Source organism: Myxine glutinosa, chromosome 6 (genome assembly GCF_964187855.1).
Source record: "Myxine glutinosa chromosome 6, kmMyxGlut1.1, whole genome shotgun sequence".
Taxonomy (NCBI): Eukaryota; Metazoa; Chordata; class Myxini; order Myxiniformes; family Myxinidae; genus Myxine; species Myxine glutinosa.
Window position 1 is genome coordinate 61,449,912 of NC_136266.1, and position 19,696 is coordinate 61,469,607.

The 19,696-nt window shown below is 45.3% G+C and overlaps 1 protein-coding gene across 4 annotated transcripts in view; it reads right to left on the reverse strand.

The window, feature by feature from the left end:
• The window catches only part of LOC137429862 (uncharacterized), a 106,462-nt gene that overhangs the window by 47,168 nt on the left and 39,598 nt on the right, over positions 1-19,696 (reverse strand). For 2 of the 4 annotated variants that reach the window (XM_078779923.1, XM_078779924.1), the window contains 4 exons: positions 18,902-19,024; positions 13,301-13,441; positions 10,917-11,057; positions 10,653-10,795 (listed from right to left, as the gene is read on the reverse strand). In XM_078779923.1, coding sequence (XP_078636049.1) covers positions 10,653-10,795; positions 10,917-11,057; positions 13,301-13,441; positions 18,902-19,024 — 548 coding nt within the window. The remainder of the gene's footprint in view (positions 1-10,652; positions 10,796-10,916; positions 11,058-13,300; positions 13,442-18,901; positions 19,025-19,696) is intronic. The other 2 variants (XM_068120179.2, XM_068120178.2) reach the window with 1 other exon arrangement.

The window sequence follows — 19,696 nt, forward strand, 5'->3', positions numbered from 1 at the left end:
TTTACACTACGATCCAGGACCTGTTTTTGGAGGAACACATGCAGATGTTATGCATAGAGAGAGCACGCATGCCAGCATCGATACACCAACCCACGAGTGCTCTGTGGCCTACGGCCTTTAATAATGTGCAGAGCACCCCTTCCCAGCACCAAAAGCACCACCCCATCACACAGTCAGCACCATCCGGTGCACCAATAAAGGGTTTAATAAATCACCGGTGGTGTCGCAGCCGGCCGATGTTCTGCCGCTGGTCTTGCCTTCGTGTGGTGCACTTGGTGTTCTTGCCTCTTTCAAAAATAAAGAAAGGCGCCAACCGCGTCCATTTCTTTATTGTGGCCGTCAGGGGGCCAACTATAAGTGGTTCACCTGTATGGCATAGGTGCCACGTTGACCCATAGGTCCATCCATGGGTGGTGCTTGGCCGCATAAGAACTGCGGTCCATGGTGGGTGGCCACAAACATTGCGGTCCATATGGTGTATCGATCCAGGCAGCAAGCAGCGAAAGTGCAGGCCCACAACTGCGAAGCCAGCACCTCTCTCTCCTCTCTCTCTACCCCAAAGCCAGATCCTCGGAGGTGGGAGACAAAAGAAGCAGACAAGTGAGTAAGGTGGTAAGGGCGCAAAAGTGCACGCAATGTAAGATAATGCACACTGGGGGCACATGGGAACCAGGTGAGACAGGTACGTTCCTACCGTACGCCCCCCCCCCCCCCCACCAGGTAACCTACATGGCCCCTCCCTTACCCCTTACTGTATCCACAAAACACAACACTACCCATAAACAGCTATTTTACAAATCAACAAACATCCCTACTGTCTTCCCCGTTCCTCCCATATACCAAATTCGTCTTCTCTCCCTCCTAACCAATCAAATTTGCCATTTTCAACTCTCATCAAAATTTGCCATCTCCAATTCATCATCAGTCCCTCCTAGGGAGGGAGAGATGGAATCACCCCAATGTCTCATCCACGTCGTGATGCGTCTCACAAATCCAACAGCAGTCCTTGCTTCCTGCACACAGAACAAAGAAAACACAGGTGTGGAGTCATCATCATCACCACAGGTGAGTGGCTGCGTATGGTGCGACAGGTTCATCAATCCTAACTATTTCCTAAATGACTTTAACAACTTTACACTACCCGGGGTCTTTCTCCGGCCAAACCATTGGCCCTCTTACACTATGGGTTCTAAAAACCAATTCCCATTGGCCAAACTGTGGTGCTTTTCAATTTGGGGTCTCACTCCCCCGATTCATCTCCCGGTGCCCTCGCACAATTTCTGGGCTGTGGCGTGTACCTCTCCCAGCGGGTCTACCCACCTGCACACCTCCACCACTGCAGTTGCCTCCGAGCTTACCTGCTCCTTACCCTAACCTAACTACCTGGGGAAGGCCCTCTGGCGCTCTCCCCACTCGGTGCCCTCTCTGGCACTGGGCTACCCGGGTCCGTCCTCCGGATCCTCGGGCCCCATCCACAACTAACGGCTCCCAGAGCCCACCTGCGGCCTCACCTGGCCGACATCCTCACAGTGGTGGAGTGCCCAACCAACTACACACACTAACAGGCTACACGCCCAGCCATTTCCACAACACTAATGCACCCATTCACAACACCATTCTGCAACCGCACCACAGATGCCAATATCCAACCACAATTTACCTGTACCCTCTACCTAACACTTACACTACCCGCCCCGGGTATTCGTGAAAGGGGTCCACTCTTCCCCCATCCACACCTTCACACCATGCACACCACTCCGTACCACTTACTCCAACTCTCTCCACACACCTGTACCTGCACACCTGTGCTCTCATTCTTGGTGCCGCCTGCACCCTTCTCTCCCCAAGCGCATTCGCGCTGATCCACAACACTCACTACTCATCCACTGCTCCACACACCTGTCCAGTTGCACACCTGTGCAATCACACCTGTTCAATTCTCACCTGTTCAATCTTCACACACACGGCATCATCTCAGCTAACTACTCCCTTCTGAAACTTGCGCTTCCCAGTCGTCCCTTTAAACTATTGCGCTCCCTCGTCATTATAATCCACACTAATCTACCTGCGTCCCCACTACAGGTATCAGTCACTACCTAACCTTATCGTCACCTAATGTCATCTTCGCTAGATCCCTATCAATATAACCTAACCCACCCGGGCTAGTTTTCACTGCCATACACCCCATAAGCTATTGCTCCTTTGCCCCCTCATGGGAAGGGCGGCAGGGATGCCAGCCTTACCCACCGGGCCCATCGCTCACTACCAATTTTGCACATCAAATTTCAACAAATTAAAAATTTGCCAATCACTACCCATCATCTGCCAATCACTACTGCCAATCCCTTGCCAATCATCAAATTTTGTTTTTCTCTAATTTTGGGTCCAAAACACTAACCTCATCACCCAGTCTACTCAATAATGCCTCTCGGTGCGCCAATTCCTGTCCAAAGCCCGGCTTCGTAAAGCCAAGCAATGGATGCTGGTTGTTTTGTGCCGGCGGCTGGATACGTCCCGCATTCGGTGCAGGGAAGGAGGTTTACCCGGGCCGAGATCCCACGCACCATCTCGGCGTGGAGCCATCCAATGTCCCGATCTCGACCTGCCGGAATGCCTCAACAAAAAGTGGTCGCCATGACGACCCTTTCTATCGGGCTGCCCGCTCCGCCTAGTGGAGCACGGACGCGGCCGTTCAAAGCGAGGCCCAGCACGCACCGAGGGCCCGATTCGGCTAAAAGTCGACCTAACCTCTAACCCGGTTACCTTCGATGCCTCACCTGCATGCTTACACCCCGCAGCCCGTTCCTTGCTCACACATCCAGCCGTTTCCATGCTCCTCGTACCTTTCCTTACACACCCAGGTACACCCATTCCACTCACAGCCTTGGTCACACACCTGACCACCGAACACTTTGGCACACATTCGTTGGTAGCACACCTCACCAACACACCTCTTCGCACCCCCTCCTCTGTCACCTCCTCTGTGACAACCACAGGTGTGCTCTCATTCGCACACCCTACCACGTGCCTCACCACCAACTCCAGCGTGCATTCCCACTCACGCTCTACCATTCCAGGTGTGCATCCTTCCATCCCAGGTGTACATCCTCGCTCACCTGTCACAACCAACTCACGCTCCGTTTCACTCTCACTACTCTCACCTCCATTCTTGACAGCGCACTCACCCTTATCTTGACAGCGCACTCTTTCCTCGTGCACCTGTCCGTCACACACCTTTCTCGCGCACACTCTCCCGTTACACCCTCTGTAACACTCACCACAGGTGGACACTGGACACTCTTCCTTACTTCTGACAGCGCACTCTTTCCTCATGCACCTGTCCGTCACACACCTTTCTCGCGCACACTCTCCCGTCACACCCTCTGCAACACTTACCACACCGCGCTTCCATGTGCTCCCTCGCACACGCGCTACGACCGACTCACTCTCGCCAGCACCCTCACTACTCCTTGGCACGCAGTTTTTCCTCACACACCCCAGAGTCGGACTTTCTTGCACACCTCCTTTTTCGCACACCAGACCTGTCGCACACTTCACCCACGGCCTCTCACGAACACCCGGGTCCATCTCGACCCCCAAGCTTCTTAAATCCCCTGGCGCATCATACGCACGACCATATTGGTCACCACTTACACCGGGTCCTCTTCCTCTTCGCTTCTCCTCCATCACCTGCGAATCCCTCATCCGGTTAATGAGCACATCATCACGATCCAAACACAGACTTTGGACCAATTCTTTTATCTCCTCTTTTATCTCTTTCTTATCCCCTCTCCGTCGCTTCTTAATTTCGCTCACCCCTTCTTCCACTTCTTCTAATTTCTGCTTCACCTCCTTTATTCCCCGGTACGTCTCCGCCAGCTCGTCCTCCAAGGCTACCTTGACCGTTTCCATGTGCGTCCTCACCTGCCGGTCCTTCGTCTCCATTACCTCTATCACGTCGTCCAGCCTCGTTGTCAGTCCCTCACGTACCATCTGACATTCCCTCTTCGTCGCTACCAAGTCATCTTTTAGTTCTTTCTGTGTCGCTTTTAAACCTCCTAATACCGCAGTGTTCCTTTGAACCTGCTCCACTAACTCCGTCTGTCCCACCGTCAGCTGCTCCACCTCCTGCGTCAGGTCCTCTATGCCCCCTTGTAACTTTACAGTCCCCTTTCTCACCTCCTTCTCCATGTGCTCCTTACAGTGCCTCACCTCCTCGCGCACTCCTCCGACCTCCTCACTCACTCCTCTTCTGATCTCCTCTCCCATCACTTGCATCTCCTGCCCAGATGCCACCCTCATCTGCTCCATTTCCTCCCTGTGAGCATCCAGTTTGGTTTCTACCCCCATTCTGACCCCCTCTATCTGCTGCCCCATTTGTTTAACTTCCCTTTCCGCTTGGTCCCTCATGTCCCTCAATTTGCCTTCCATGGTATTTTCTAACCCCTCTAACCCTTTTTGCATCCCTTCCATTTGATTCTCTTGAGCGGCCATTCTGTTTTCTACCCCCGTTAACCCATTTCTCACCTCTTTTATCCCGTTGTCTAACCCCTCAAAATTATTGTCTAACTTCCCAAATTTCTTGTCTAACTCCTTAAAATTATTGTCTAACCCCTCACCGGTACCCCTCGCTTCGTCCCTCATTATCCCCATTTGGCCCTCTAATCGCTCACCCTGAGCCCTCATTCCCACAATTTGGTCTCCCATTCGTTCCATAAGGGCCCTCATTTGCAACATAAAAAGGTTCGGATCCACCAGGGGCGCTGCCACGGTCGCGGGCGCGGTGACCAGCGAGGCGCCATTTTGCGCGTCTGCTACCCTCGCTGCTTCGCTCTCCTCACGTCCCTCAATTTGGTCCTGGACCGACCCTGCCTCACTCTCCCCTACCGGACCCCAGCTGTCTTGATCCGCCATAGCGCGACTTTCAAAATTCGGGTTTTTATTTTCGTAAAACAAATTCAAATTTCGCCGTTATAATTTCGAGCGCGGGAAACGCGCTCCGAATCGAATTCTACCTCCCCAACACCAATTGTTACCCTAGTGGTACAATTGGTGTTCCAAAATTTGGGCCTAATAAATTTTAGTCCCGGGTCCGAATTCCACTCCTCGACACCAATTGTTACAGACGCGGTGGTGGATGTTGGTTTACCGAGCGGTTTGGTATGACCGCGCCTGCACGTTTACCCGATTATGCTCGAACGTTGACTAAGTCGCGCTATGCTAGGTCAATGAAGGAAAAGGACACAACGGCTGGATTAAAATGACACGACACCAAGGGTTCAGTTCTCAAGACCTCCGGAGGAGGTTATATTAGGGCGGAAGGTCAGATTACAACGACAAGAGGGACAGCATAGGAAGACAGGCACTTAGACACACTCTTATATTAACCCCGACAGACGACAGATAAACGGGACAAAAACTGACACACGGGGATTGATGGCAAGGAAAGGCGGGTCTTCGATGGCTCAAGGTGCACCTTGGCTCAGGGGCAAAATCGACCCGGTCCAGTCCAAAGATGCGGGAAGGTCACAGCGCTCGAAAGTCGCGACTTGTCTTCTTCAGTCGGGGGCGCATCTGACGTCACGTCCGGTAAGTCGCCGCGTATATCCGGCGGGGAGTGACACGCCCTCGGCTAGTTAGCTCCGCCCCAGATGGAATCGGTCCGCCCTTCTTATTGGGTGCGGGGGGGGTTACTGGCTCCGCCCCTGACGAGGAGCTGACAGCCAGCCCCTTCGTGGTAACCCCGTGGAGCGCATGGGCAATGGCGGCTAACCACGCCGGTGTGAGGACGCACACTCCCCGCACGCCGCGCCCCTCTGTTGTTGTAGTTGTTGTTGTAGTTGTTGTTGTAGTTGTTGTTGTATGGGGAAGATGGGAGGAGGTAAGGGGAGGTCCTAAACTCACTACTGGTGCCATACAATCACATTCTGGTGCAACGAAGAGTCAGAATTAATGGAAACGAGTCCTTAACTGACATAGACTAAGAATAACTAGCAAGATGTCCGAAAGTTGTCTACGTGAGATGCGGTGGACCTGGGCACGACATTTAATGGGGGAAAAAGGGGAAGGTCGGTTCTACAGAGTGTTATTTACAGGCAATGGGACTAGGGAATGGGGGATTGGGGATAGTTGGGGAGTATTGGGGAAATAGGGGAATATTTACAAGCGGATATGGAGGCCAAAATGCCATATCCGCAACAATATAATGACCATGAATACCTTATTCACGAACACCCATATTGTCTCCCAAAATCACACATCTTTCAACCAAATTTCCAGAAACTATACCGTTTAAAAAAAAAGTAGTGTTGCAAAAATATACCCACATTTTGGATACAGACATGCACGATGACAATGTAAGCTCAGCTACACTAAGTGTCGGATGAGCTAAAATAGAATAATATGGTACAGTATAGTCCTGTTCCCGGGGGTTAACACCCCTGGTGATGAGTGACCGACCGAGATTTACACTCCGAGGCGTTCAGTTCAACTATGGCGGTGTTATTTAATATGCGCGAGTGGGGGAGGGGTGGGAGGGGGTAGGGCAGTAAGGCTCTTACCTGCACGGATTACACTGGAGCATCCGCGAACCACCATAATCAAACCAGACCGACACGGAATTAAAATTCAACAAATAAACAGGTTTAATAAAAATAAATTCCAGGCACAAGAAATGCACGGTAAAACTAATTCCTAATTTGGGGCGCCCCCACACGGACCCATAAAACAGCACAAGGCGATAAATAAATGAAAGTAATTTTAGGTGTGTGTGGTGCGTTTGCCTGCACTCTGCAGTCTCTTCAAGTGGTACCCAACCCCGTCAGCCGCCGCGCGGGTCCCTGGTCCGTGTGCGGGAAAGCAGGCCTTGGCGTGCAGCTGCGTTCACCCCAGCCGCCGACGTGCAGCGCTCAAGCCCAAGCTCCCCTCTCATCATCCGCTCCACAAAGCACCACGGTCTCTCCGGCTCACTCGGCACGGCACACAGCTGTCACGAAGACACGAACCAAGAGCGTCAGAGTCCACGAGCTGCGACCGCTAATGTCAGGACCAAGAGCGAGGAAGAGAAGAGGAGCACGAACTGAGACCGCCCACCACGCAGCCAGTACCAAGAGAAAGAAAAATGTGAGTTCGCTTTAGACTCGGGACACAAAAGAGAGAGAAAATGTGCGACTGCATGAAGGCCAGCCCGGAGAGAGGGAACAATGTGTCTGCCCGCAATGAATGTCCCAACGCAAGAGAGTAAAATGGAGGCCGCTTCACCTTTTTGTTCCCCGGTCTCCAACGTCATCTGATGACGTCCGTGCGTGCTCCAATCAAGGAGTCCATCGTAGCAGTACATCGCCCCGACCAATCATCACCCCTCGGGGCGGGGCCCCACGGCCCTGCCTGCTTGGTGTTGCGATGACTCGGCTGGCGGTGCCAACGGCATTTGAATGTCCTGGTTCCGGTTACTTGTTATGGGGTTTATTTAGTGTTATTTAATTTAGGTGCGTAGTACATGGCTGGTGTGGTGTATGTCATAAGGAACAAGGGAAAAAACACAGAGGCAATTTACATACAGGGAATTATTCTTATACCCTAACTAATTAGCATAGCTCCACCCCTCGCATGGAGACAAATATTCGACCTTACACGACATCCGGCCTAACGGATTCCCTACTTAGTAACATGGAGACTCTTCTTCTATGTTGCGACATTCGGAGCACACTACTCTATACAATCCTACCTGACCCTAAGGCCTAAGGTATTTCATTACTACCTCCCCACAAACGTAACAGTATGTTAAGCCTACACATGCACAGTATGTATGTTAGCCCTAAATATTCAACTCTTATTTTACTCTATCATTGTATTTTGTAGTACATTTGAAATAAAGACATCAAAAGTGACATGGTTGTTTCCATCTATCGTATTCCTATCATATTTTCCCAACAAGTAGACTCCCCTTCAGTTTGCTAGGCCTATACATGTATGTTGGGCCTATACACATATAAATGTACAGTATTAGGCCTACATTGGATGTTAGGCCTAGGCCTCAGCTACATGCAAGTGAAGTTTACAGTGTTAAACTTACCTGGGTATTTATGTTGAAAATTCCTTCACCTACTGTACTTATAAATGCCACTAGAATTACTCTTGAAATGCTGGCTCATGTTTCCAATAATCAGATACAACACTATAGATCCACATGGAAAGCTGCATACATGGTCCATGTGTCACTGCACTGCATGAAGCTTATAGGAGGTGCATTGCATGATAGGTAACATTGTGTTTATGTGTGATAAAATTGTGTTATACTGCCTGTTGAAATTGTGTTATACTGCCCTCTGTTGTTGCAAGATGATATTTTCTCACTGACTACCACAATAATACTATTTTCCACTTTATTTACATGATGAGCATGATCTCACCATGGTACACCATGGTTACTCACATTACAATTTTCATTCCCTCACCTCCTTAATGTGTTTGGGTGCACATGATTCCTCTATTTATTTTCACAGTGAGAATAAAAACATAACCACCTTTAGAGGCCATTTTTCCCCGCAAAGTGGGGGTTGGCCTTTTTCGGGAACCGTGGTTGTTGTTTTTCGGTCCCCTTTTTGAAGCAATGTTTTACGGCCGGATGCCCTTCCTGACGCCAACCCTTTTTGCCGCCTTTAACGACAAACAGGGAATTACCAGTGAACTGGTACTCAATTAGCCGACCTCAGAAGGATGACAGGCTGAGTCAACCCCCCTGGCGTTAATTCAGCGATCGACCGGGATTCGAACCCAGGATCCTAGGATCCTAAGCCGGCACCCTAGCCGCTAGCCCAACACCAGGACTGGTGTTCCAATTACTGGATTTTTAATCACAACAAATTTAACATTGGGAACAAATTATATATTTTTGGTTACTTACGTTATAATAGTGACTGGTGTCTTAAACATTGCTTTTCAAAAATAAAGTAAGACTAAATATGCAAATATTATTTATTGCCATCTAACATCAGTGCCATATATATTAAAGGAATCAACAAATCATTGGAGTATCACCAATTAATTAACCAATAAGTCAACTGCAATTTAACCAATCATTTTTGTATAATGTTTGAGTTAATTGGACAATTTCTCCAAAAAAAATCCAATGTAAAAGAGTATTGTATATTCATTCCACAAACTTGGATGTGTATACTGTATAGCAAAGCAAGATTAGTGTCTGGCTTTAATTTCAGACTTCATTTTTTAGGGCCTCGTCCACTTTGTCATGGAATTTTCCAAAATGGATTTTCAGATATGGAAACAAAAAGCAGCCACAACAAAATTAATCTGGCTGAAATAGAAATAGGAAATGGAGAAGAGGGGCATACTCAGAGATCTATATTTTAGACTGCATTACTACTCATTAAAACACTTTATATGCAAGATGACAACAAGATAGTGACAAAACAAATACATTCAGAAGAATGCAGCAGAATCCAGATGCAAAGATTGGTGAGACATAAAAAATAAAAAAACACTTCAAAAGGAAATACACACATACACATTTCATATGTTTGTTAATGGGTCCTGACTGTGAAAAATGAGAAACCCACATTCACAGATCAAGCACTTGTCAGGACACTCTTCTTTGTGTGGGCCCTCATATGCAATTTCAAGTAACCTATATGAGAGAAACCTTTACCACAGACAGAGCAGATTTGCAGGTGCTCTCCGGTGTGGCTGGTCTGGTGGAGATTCAAGCTCTTTTTATAAATAAAACTCTTATCACAAAGCGAGCACTTGTAAGGGTGCTCACCTGTATGGATATTCATGTGCAATTTCAGACTTCTCTTTTCGGAGAATTTTTTATCACAGACAGAGCACTTGTATGGGCGCTCTCCTGTATGGACCTTCATATGCAATTTCAACTTGGCTTTTTGAGAGAAACATTTATCACAAACAGAGCACTTGTGAGGACGCTCTCCTGTATGGACAGTCGAATGCAATTTCAGTTTTCCCTTTTCAGAGAACGTTTTGCCACAGATAGAGCACGTATAGGGACGCTCTCCTGTGTGGCCCCTCATATGCAAATTCAAAGTAACTTTTCGAGAGAAACCTTTCCCACAAACAGAGCACTTGTTTGGGCGCTCGCCAATGTGGGTTAATTTATGTACGTCAAACGTATGTTTATAAATAAAACCCTTGCCACAATCAATGCACTTGTATGGGCGCTCTCCTGTGTGGACCCTCGTATGCAATTTCAAATTACGTTTTTGAGAACAACCCTTACCACAGATGGAGCACTTGTAAGGGTACTTTCCAGTGTGGGTTATCATGTGTGTTTTCAAGGTGTGTTTATACCCAAGATTCTTATCACAAATAGAGCACTTGTAAGGACGCTCTCCTGTGTGGACCCTCATATGTAATTTCAAATTAACTTTTCGAGACAAACCTTTACCACAAATTGAGCACTTGTATGGGCGTTCACCCATATGAGATAATTTATGTGCGTCAAAGGTATGTTTATAAAGAAAACCTTTCCCACAATCAAAGCACTTGTGTGGGCGGTCTCCAGTATGGATGCTCATATGCCTTTTCATGCTGCTCAGTGATGCAAAATCCTTATTGCAAACATTACACTTTTGCCTTTTTAGAACCTTTGTGTGTAACGAAAGTTTTATCTTAACCTTTGGATTGTGTTGATGAGAGCTGGATTGGTGTTGTAAAAGTGATGAGTCTTGATCTTGTGATTGTCTCTTCATAACACCAATCTTGTTCAACGCCAAACAGTGGCTGGACCTTACTTGTCCCATATTATTTCCTGATAGTTCTGTAAAAACAAAAGTCAACATCAGTTTGTGTGAACATCAAAATATTTGGCAAAATTACAATAAGAAATTAATTTAACCTGAACAAGAAGGATTAAATATTTTTTTTACGTTTGTGCTCACCATTTGCAGAACAAGGAGCACTGCAGTTTGTTGCATGATGATCATCTGGATCTTCCTTTACAGAAACACAACCCAAAGCTTGTGGGGCTGATGAACCATTATCATCTTGCACGTATTCTACTTTTACAAGAGCGATATCACCTGCACACAACGCAATGTCAAATGTTTACAGGGACATGAGGTTTACAATGCCACAAAACAGAAATTGGCTTAGCTAGAAATGGATATTTATTCAGTCCTGAAAGTTAACTACACCACACTTACTACACAGGTAAAAGTCACTTCGGTCATCGAGTCTGTGCAACTACCTCATCCCAGCACTTGCACCTTTTTGTTCCCCATCCCTCCAATAAGGTCGGAGATGGGGGGTGGGGGGGGGGGGGGGGGGTTGGGGGAGGCATTAAAATGAGCTCTGTCCTACCAACCGATCATCCGTCCATGTACTTTTTTTCTATGTACATGAGATTTCAAAAAACATTGAACATTTAGCTTTCATATTGCAGATATGTATTCCTCATGACATTTCTCAACCTGATTAGATCACGCTGTAAATGGCTGAATTATGTTGCCATGGCAACCATCTTGGTAACTTGCCTTGGGTACACAATATTTCAAAAACAGTTCAAGATTTAACTTTTACATTACACAGGTAGCATACAGATCCACCCAAACGGCAGGGGACATTCAGCCAGCTCCTTGTTATTATTATTTTTATTTACTTAAAAACACAAAGCATTCCACAAACAGAAGAACTAGAACGGCACTCAGTAGAGAGCATACCTCCGCCTGGTTGGCCATATCACTCAATGGTGAAGAATCAAAATTTCGTCAAAAATTTAATAATTCCCATATCGGAATCCATATTCAGATCTTCACCAAAATCGAATCGATTCTTCCGTGTCACACACACAACCTGTCCACCAAATTTTGTCCAAATCCGTCCATAACATTTTTAGATATCCCACAATGTATAGTTTTTGGCCCTATCTCCCAATGGTGAAGAATCGCTTAAGAAATTAAATAATTCTCATATCCGAATCCATATTAATATCTTCACCAAAATCGAATCTATTTGTCCTTGTCAGACACCCAACCGGTCCACCAAGTTTCGTCCAAATCCGTCCATACCTTTTTGAGATATCCTGCTATGTTTAGTTTTTGGCCCTATCTACCAAAGGTGAAGAATCACTTTAAAAAATTCTAGTAGCCGGATCCGAATCCGGATCTTCACCAAAATCTAATCATTTCGTCCTTATGACATAAGCTACATCTCTGCCAAATTTCTTCCGAATCTGTCCACAAATTTTTGAGATATTTTGTTCACAAACAAACAAGCAAACAGACAGGGGTGAAAACATAACCTCCATCCACCTTTGGTGGTGGAGGTAATAAGGGGACAAATTAATGGAGGTGGGAAAGCCTGGACCAGTGGAGTGTGAGTAGGTGAGGATGTTTTGAGGAATGTGTACAACCTGGTGTAACTTGTGAAGGGCGGAGGTTGGCGTGAGTAGAAATATCAGCTTATCTAAAATATGGAGCCCACAAAGTTGCTGCCGGTGGGAGAGTGACAGTCCCAGATAATTAATCCACCTCCTTCCTTGAGATACCAAAGTTACGGAAGTCCTTTTCGACCTTAAGAGGGGCAAAGTGGAAATCAAGAAAACCCATCCATCGTGGGAATTTGTACACCATCGAGCTTCGTAGGAAAGCCTTGTACACTTTGATGAGGGTGCGGCTCAGGAATGCCTTAGTTCGAAGAAAAATACACAGTCGGTCTAATAATTGCAATTATTATACAAATCATTCGATAAAACAAAATATAATAATTTGGGTTGTGCAGAAGGCCTTTTTTGACCACCTTGTGAGGAGTAAAGTGGGAAGCAGGAGCACCAACCCAAAGTGTGAAGGCATACACAAATGAGCTCCATATAAAAGCCTTGGAGACCACAACGAGCTCGGTGTGGCTCAGGAATGCCTTGGATTCAGGTGGAAAATTGCTTTTTATTCCACTTTGGAGATAGGATCCTCCCACGAAAGGTTATGGCATGGAGTGAAGTCAAGGAGTTCCAAGAACTGAACCCCTTCCATTGGCTGCCCAGAGAACTGGAATGGTAAGGTCGATCTATAATCCTTGTGGAGAGACAGTGAAGGAGCGTGAGAATTGCTGGTGTTGAACGTCATGTTGCACGGAGCTGACCAACTGCTGATCTAGTCCAGATTTGATGAAAGGGTTTCAAATAGTGCTAATAGTCATAATACAAAGTGCTCCTTAAACAGCTCATTCTCGACAGAATACTTGCTAATCCACATACAATCTCATAAAAGCCTAAACGGAATCAAGAATACTGAATAATGTTCAACATCCACAACACGTTTCTACTCACCAGTTGAGGAACAGGTAACATTGCCGTTTGTCGAATGAACATCATCTATATCTTCGTTGACAGAAGCACATCTCAAAGCTTCTGAGGCAGATGAATCTTTGTTGTCTTGTAAACATTCCACTTTTACAGAATATATATCACCTGCACACAATTCCCTGTAAATCTTTTGCAAGTTTAGAATGCTATTAAAGAGAAAGCACGTCATTTGGATATTTATTCACTCCTCTATGATTACTAGTTAACTTTATCGTAATTACTACACAGGAAAGGACATTTTGCCCATCATGTCCGTGGTACAAACTCCTACCAGAACTTGCACCAAATGCAGATAAATGCTAATTCGACATACAGCTCCAAGCAAAATATCTGGCAAGAATACAGACATCTACAGACCGAATAGAAGAAGAAGAACCACCTTTAGAGGCCATTTTTCCCTGCAGCGCAGGGGTCGGCCATTGTGAGTCAAAAATGCCACACAATCTTTAATCTCCACAGCTCATGAAATGCCAACTCAAAGAACTGTATCTTCCAAGCTTCAATACACCCTGCTAATACCAGTCAAATAGATTTTTTTTTTAACCCTGGGAAAGCACAATCTAATATCACTCAGTTGAAAAATTTGCCATAAAGAAACGTTACCAAACTTTTTCCCCCTCATGACAAAGATTACGTAGTCCACCAATGGCCATCCATGCTAGCACCAGTGATGTGCTATGTTTCCTTTTTTGTATTAAAGTGACAAGTGTACATTTTAGTGTTTGTACTGAGTTGAGGCCTCTGTCAGATTTTTTTTCATATTCTGTAATTTATTAAATACTAGGGCATGCCCGTACTATATCTATATCTAAAATTATATCCCCCCCCTCTATTTACATGAAATGGTTTGGTCCAAAGCGAACGGCTTGCGAGTACGGTGACAATCCCCCCCCCCTCTATTTACATGAAATGGTTTGGTTGGTCCAAAGCGAACGGCTTGCGGAGTTTGGTAAAGAAATCGCCATAGCGTGCACAAACGCGCAGGAAAGCGAAAGAATTGCAAATTAGTTTTAATTAGTTTTAAAACATAGTTTAACGCCAACATAGTTTGCCAACGTGAAATAAATGAATACGCTCTCAAATGTGCCGTCCGAGGCAGAGTCTGTTCGCCACGTTCGGCACACGTGATAGCTCGCTGCTCTCTGATTGGTTGAATCGTTTTTTGGACATAGCTCGGTAACTACTTGTCCGATTAATATGAAACCTTGAAAAGGCACATCCTCGGGTCCCCAGCAATATACCTGGCAAGTTTAAAGTATATCGGACCCGTGGTTGTCGAGAAACAGCGGTCACAGACAAACAAACATACAAACATACACACACACACAGAGATTAGTGGAATTATAGATAGATACTTATTTTATCATTATTATTATCCACACACCTTTTGCAAAAAACTTGGGGAGATATTGTAATCGACTGTCTGTCTATCCATCACGCTATCTCCTCCTGAACGGTTGTGCATAAATTCACTAAACTTAGTAATTATGATCACCACATGCCACATGGCACATGGCATGAAGGTACAAGAGCAGTTTAATTTTTTTGGCCCCGCCTCGGCCCACGCCTGGGTTAAAAGGTCAAATAACAAAAAATGCAATTACAGGCACATTTTAAAACTTTTTAAGGAAACTTTGTATATGCAATCAACATTGGAGGATGCATTAAATATGTAACGAATTTTTAGATTTGACCCCTAGTTCATGCCCCCTAGGGTGGGGACTTAAGATGACAGGTTCAAAACGGGGAGAAAAATTTTAACTCAAAATTTGATATTAGGTCATACCTGGTGGAACTTTATGCCATCTTTCAACTTTGCTTTAGGTAGGTAGCGTGGGGATTTGCTAAGGCACGCCATCGACTTCACTCTAGTTTCCATATCAGTCAATCGCAGCTTAGAAATCATAGGAGCTCCACCGTGTAGTTAAATTAACGAGCCATACCGGTTACATTGTCGATCCAGGAAATTTAGTACAGCAGTAATGGGGTGATATAAAAAAATTCACAGCATGATCAAACAGCAGAAAAAGTCAAGATTAGGTCAAATTAGAAATAAAATATTCACTATATTGTCCGATTTTGGGTTTGTGATTTTCCACTGACTTAATTCACACAGCGTAATTATGACAAGTAGTAAAAAAAATAAAAATACAACGCAATGTGATGCCTTCTATACCCGGAGAACAAACACAGCCAATGCTGCGCTCACGTCAATCGCAGCTGCTTTGGCCTCGCCTCGCTATGAATCTCGATCTCAATTTCTGGCACCAAATACTGAATAAAATTCCATCTGACAATAACCACTGACACCCATAAATGCAAAGAACCAAAATTATTTTTAAAACTCTCACATTAGCATCCAGCAAGATCAACAAATGCTTTCCGTATGTTGAATTTTCTTATCCCAACTGTTTTCTTTCTTTCTTCTTTTACAACATCCCACTCTTCATCAGTTGTGTTATTTACTCACATTGTGAGACAAATTATTTATTCTTTCTTTGTTTACTTTATCTATCTATAATTCCAGTAATCTCTGTACGTTTGTACGTTTGTACGTCTGTACGTCTGTACGTCTGTACGTTTGTCTGTGACCGCTGTTTCTCGACAACTACCGGTCCGATATACTTGAAACTTGCCAGGTATATTGCTGGGGACCCGAGGATGTGCCTTTTCAAGGTTTGAAATTAATCGGACAAGTACTTACCGAGCTATGGCGATTTAGCCGTTCGCCGTTCGCTTTGCCGTTGCGAATGGACCAAACCATTCATGTAAATAGAGGGGGGGGGGGTTCTGTGGTCGTTCGCTTTGGCTTTGCGAATGGACCAAACCATTCATGTAAATAGAGGGGGGGGTTCTGTGGTCGTTCGCTTTGGCTTTGCGAATGGACCAAACCATTCATGTAAATAGAGGGGGGGGTTCTGTGGTCGTTGCGAATGGACCAAACCATTCACATCGAATCATCGAATCACATCGAATGGACCAAACCGTTCGCTTTGGACCAAACCATTGCATGTAAATAGAGGGGGGGGTTCTGTGGTCGTTGCGAATGGACCAAACCATTTCATGTAAATAGAGGGGGGGGGGATATAATTTTAGATATATATATAGTACGGGCATTGGCAAGGAACGGGCACCCACGTACGGGCAATGCCCTAGTATTTTCAATTCTCCCATATGCCGTTCATAGCACAAACTCTCTGTGACCCTTGCTGCTCCACCCCACTCCTCGACCGCCAATGTTTGTTTGCTTCATCTCTCTCCCTTTATAATCATCATCACCCACACTTCAATTTGTTTTCTTTTGTTTTTTTTCGTATACAAGATCGAGGCTCGTGAAAGAGCGAACATTAATCACACAGAAAGACAAACCGACACATAAAACAAATAGCATCGGGAGCGGTAGACAAGATGGGGAGAGAGGGGGAAGGACACAAACACAACATTTGAGAGCAGGGACCGAGAGACATGGAGACATCGAGAGATCTGTGGGAGGGAGAGGGCTTTGGGGGGGGGGGGCATGGGAAGAGGGGGTGGGAGAGGTATAAAACATATGGACACTGCCAGGACTTCCAGGAAAGAAGTTGGAATTTCAAACAAGGTGGATCTGGGGTGAATTAATGGGGGTAGAAAAGATCAAGGTTTTGGATGGGGGAAGATAAGAGATGGTGGTGAACAGCTGTTTTAAAGACCTGGAGGGAGGAGTGGGATTGAAGATAGTGAGGGAGTTTGTTCCAGAGGCGGGAGAAAAGAGGAATGAAAGAGTGAAGGTGAGCAGAGAGCCGAGATTTCGGCAGTTTAACCATCAGAGGGTTGCTGGCAGATCTTGTGCGACCTGTAGGAATATTTGGGGGACAGAGCACAGAGAGAGCTGGGGGAGCAAGGCCGGAGAGGAGTCGGTGACAGAAAGACCACCTACCTGCCTGCGGTAAGTGCGTGAAAGGCCCTCAGAATTAGCTTCATCGCGGGAGATTCCAATGATTCTGAAAGCTTTGGTTTCAACAGCGTGAAGCCGAGCTAGGTGTGAGGCAGGAGCACCAGCCCATAGGGGAGAACAGTATTCCATTGAGCTGTGGATGAAAGCCTTGTATGTGGTGAGGAGCTCAGGTGTGCCTAGGAAGGACTTCGCACGACGGAGGATGCCCAGTCGGCGACTGGCTTTGGAGGCCAGCTTGGAAATGTGGTTTTCCCAAGAAAGATCATGGCAGATAGTGAGACCCAAAAGCTTGAGCGACAGAACTTCTTGGAGAGGATTGTTGAGAAAGTAGATGGGAGGGTTGTCCAGTCGATCTTTTCGGAGAGACAGAGTAAGAGTGTGAGATTTGTCAGGATTGAAAGACACGTTCCACTTGTTTGACTAGTCTGTGATTTTGTCCAGGTCTTCAGAGAGTGAGGAGGCTGCAGACTGCCGATCTGAGGGAAGAGGAATGGAGCGGCAGAGAGTGGAGTCATCAGCAAAGAGATAGAGAGGATTTTCCAGAGAGTCGGAGAGATCATTGATAAAGACCAGAAAAAGCACAGGGCCCAGAACACTGCCTTGGGGAACTCCAGCCTGAACAGGAAGGGGAGATGAGAGAAATCCATTCAGGGCCACACGTTGACTACGACCAGAGAGGAAGTCCGCAAGCCATGCATGGAGATTTCCATGGATCTTTTTGTTCTGCACAAAGGGTAATGCAACGTTAGCCTCTCCTTGTTCCTCACAGCGGTAAACTTGTGCTTTCTCAACTCATATTTGGAAAAATCCATTATACACTATTATTAACAATGACTTGTTGAATCCCAATCGGCTTTGAATAGTAGAGGCATTGGAACAAATGTACAAATACTATTTTCTCTGAATCCCATGCTGCATCCCCTGCCCACCACCTTCCTCAATGCTGACATGATTATAATCTCTGAATCCTGTGCTATTTCCTCTCTTAATCACAACATTTAATTTAGTTGTTTCATTAACCATGTGATGTTCTTACTTGTATTTGGGGAAGATATGTCTCTCTTTGTGGAACTAGATCAGCAATAACATTAAACTCCTGGCACTTGAAGTAATGCAGTGGCTCAAGATGAGTTAACTGTGAGAGGATAATCTCCAAAAAAACATCTGTGGGTGATTTTGTGCTCTTTAAATGGTTCGCACTACAAATACGCTGTTCACACCAGAATTATGTCCACCGTCCGATGGGGTCAGCATTAGAGAATGCTTGGCCCAACTATTTAATCAACCGATTGCATGGCCAGGCCCGATATTCGACTGAAGACTACTTTGGCAGGAATTTGAAGTTTGTTCAATTTTACGGCGATAACTCACCTACTCCTCACAAAACACAGTAAGATATTTAATCTCCACGAACGAATGCGAGCAGTGTCACTGATCAGGAATGTACTGGAATGCAATCCAAATTTCATCACACCAAGGTTCAGCCTTTTAAAATTGGATGCAGAATAAGCACATCTTTTCTCACATAATACACGTACCTATAATTCCAATATAAAGGATGCAATTCACGAAAAGGAACAAAGTTACATGTTTTGCTGTGATGTAGCAATTTATTTGAAATTCACACAAACCTGGATCAATACTTGAAGCAATGCTGGATTCCTGTGCTGATGCAACTTCTAGCTCTTTCATAGGAACAAAAGATTTGTGGGTGTTTTGAGCAATATCAGTTGCCTCTTCTGGATCATCTTCAACTACACACAGTTCCACATTAAGACACATAAATGTTAAAATCCACACAGAATCAAGAAGTTTTGCACATTAAAACTCAAACAATAAATCAACTTTAAAATAATACATTGTTAAACAATAAAAAATAACCTTGCCATTATAAACCAAGACCGAAAGTCTAACAGCGGCATAGCCGAACTTGTTTGATACTTTAGTTGAAGAGGATAGTCTGACCTGGGTGGGGATACCAGTTAGCAAATAATGTAAGTATTAAATTTTTTTGATGTCCTGTAAATCTCTAAGCTCTGTCACCATGGAAATGAAGAAATTGCATTGAGACACTGGTTTATTCTATATGTTTTGAGTCAACAATGAACCAACCATACACCGCTTCAATCCAGTAACTTCCCAGTCACGACAAAAGGATTGCAGTGTTACGATTATATTTACGATATAACTTATTATTAACGTTATTATTATTATTACGGAGACAACGTTACTGTATTAATAAACTGAGGATAATTCCTTTACGATACATAAATGTTAACATCCACACAGAATCACATGAAAACTTCTTTTTTTTTTGGATACAAGATCGAGGCTCGTGAAAGAGCTAACATTAATCACACAAAAAGTCAAACCGACACACAAAACACAAAAAATAAGGGGAGCGGCAGACAAGATGGGTAGAGAGG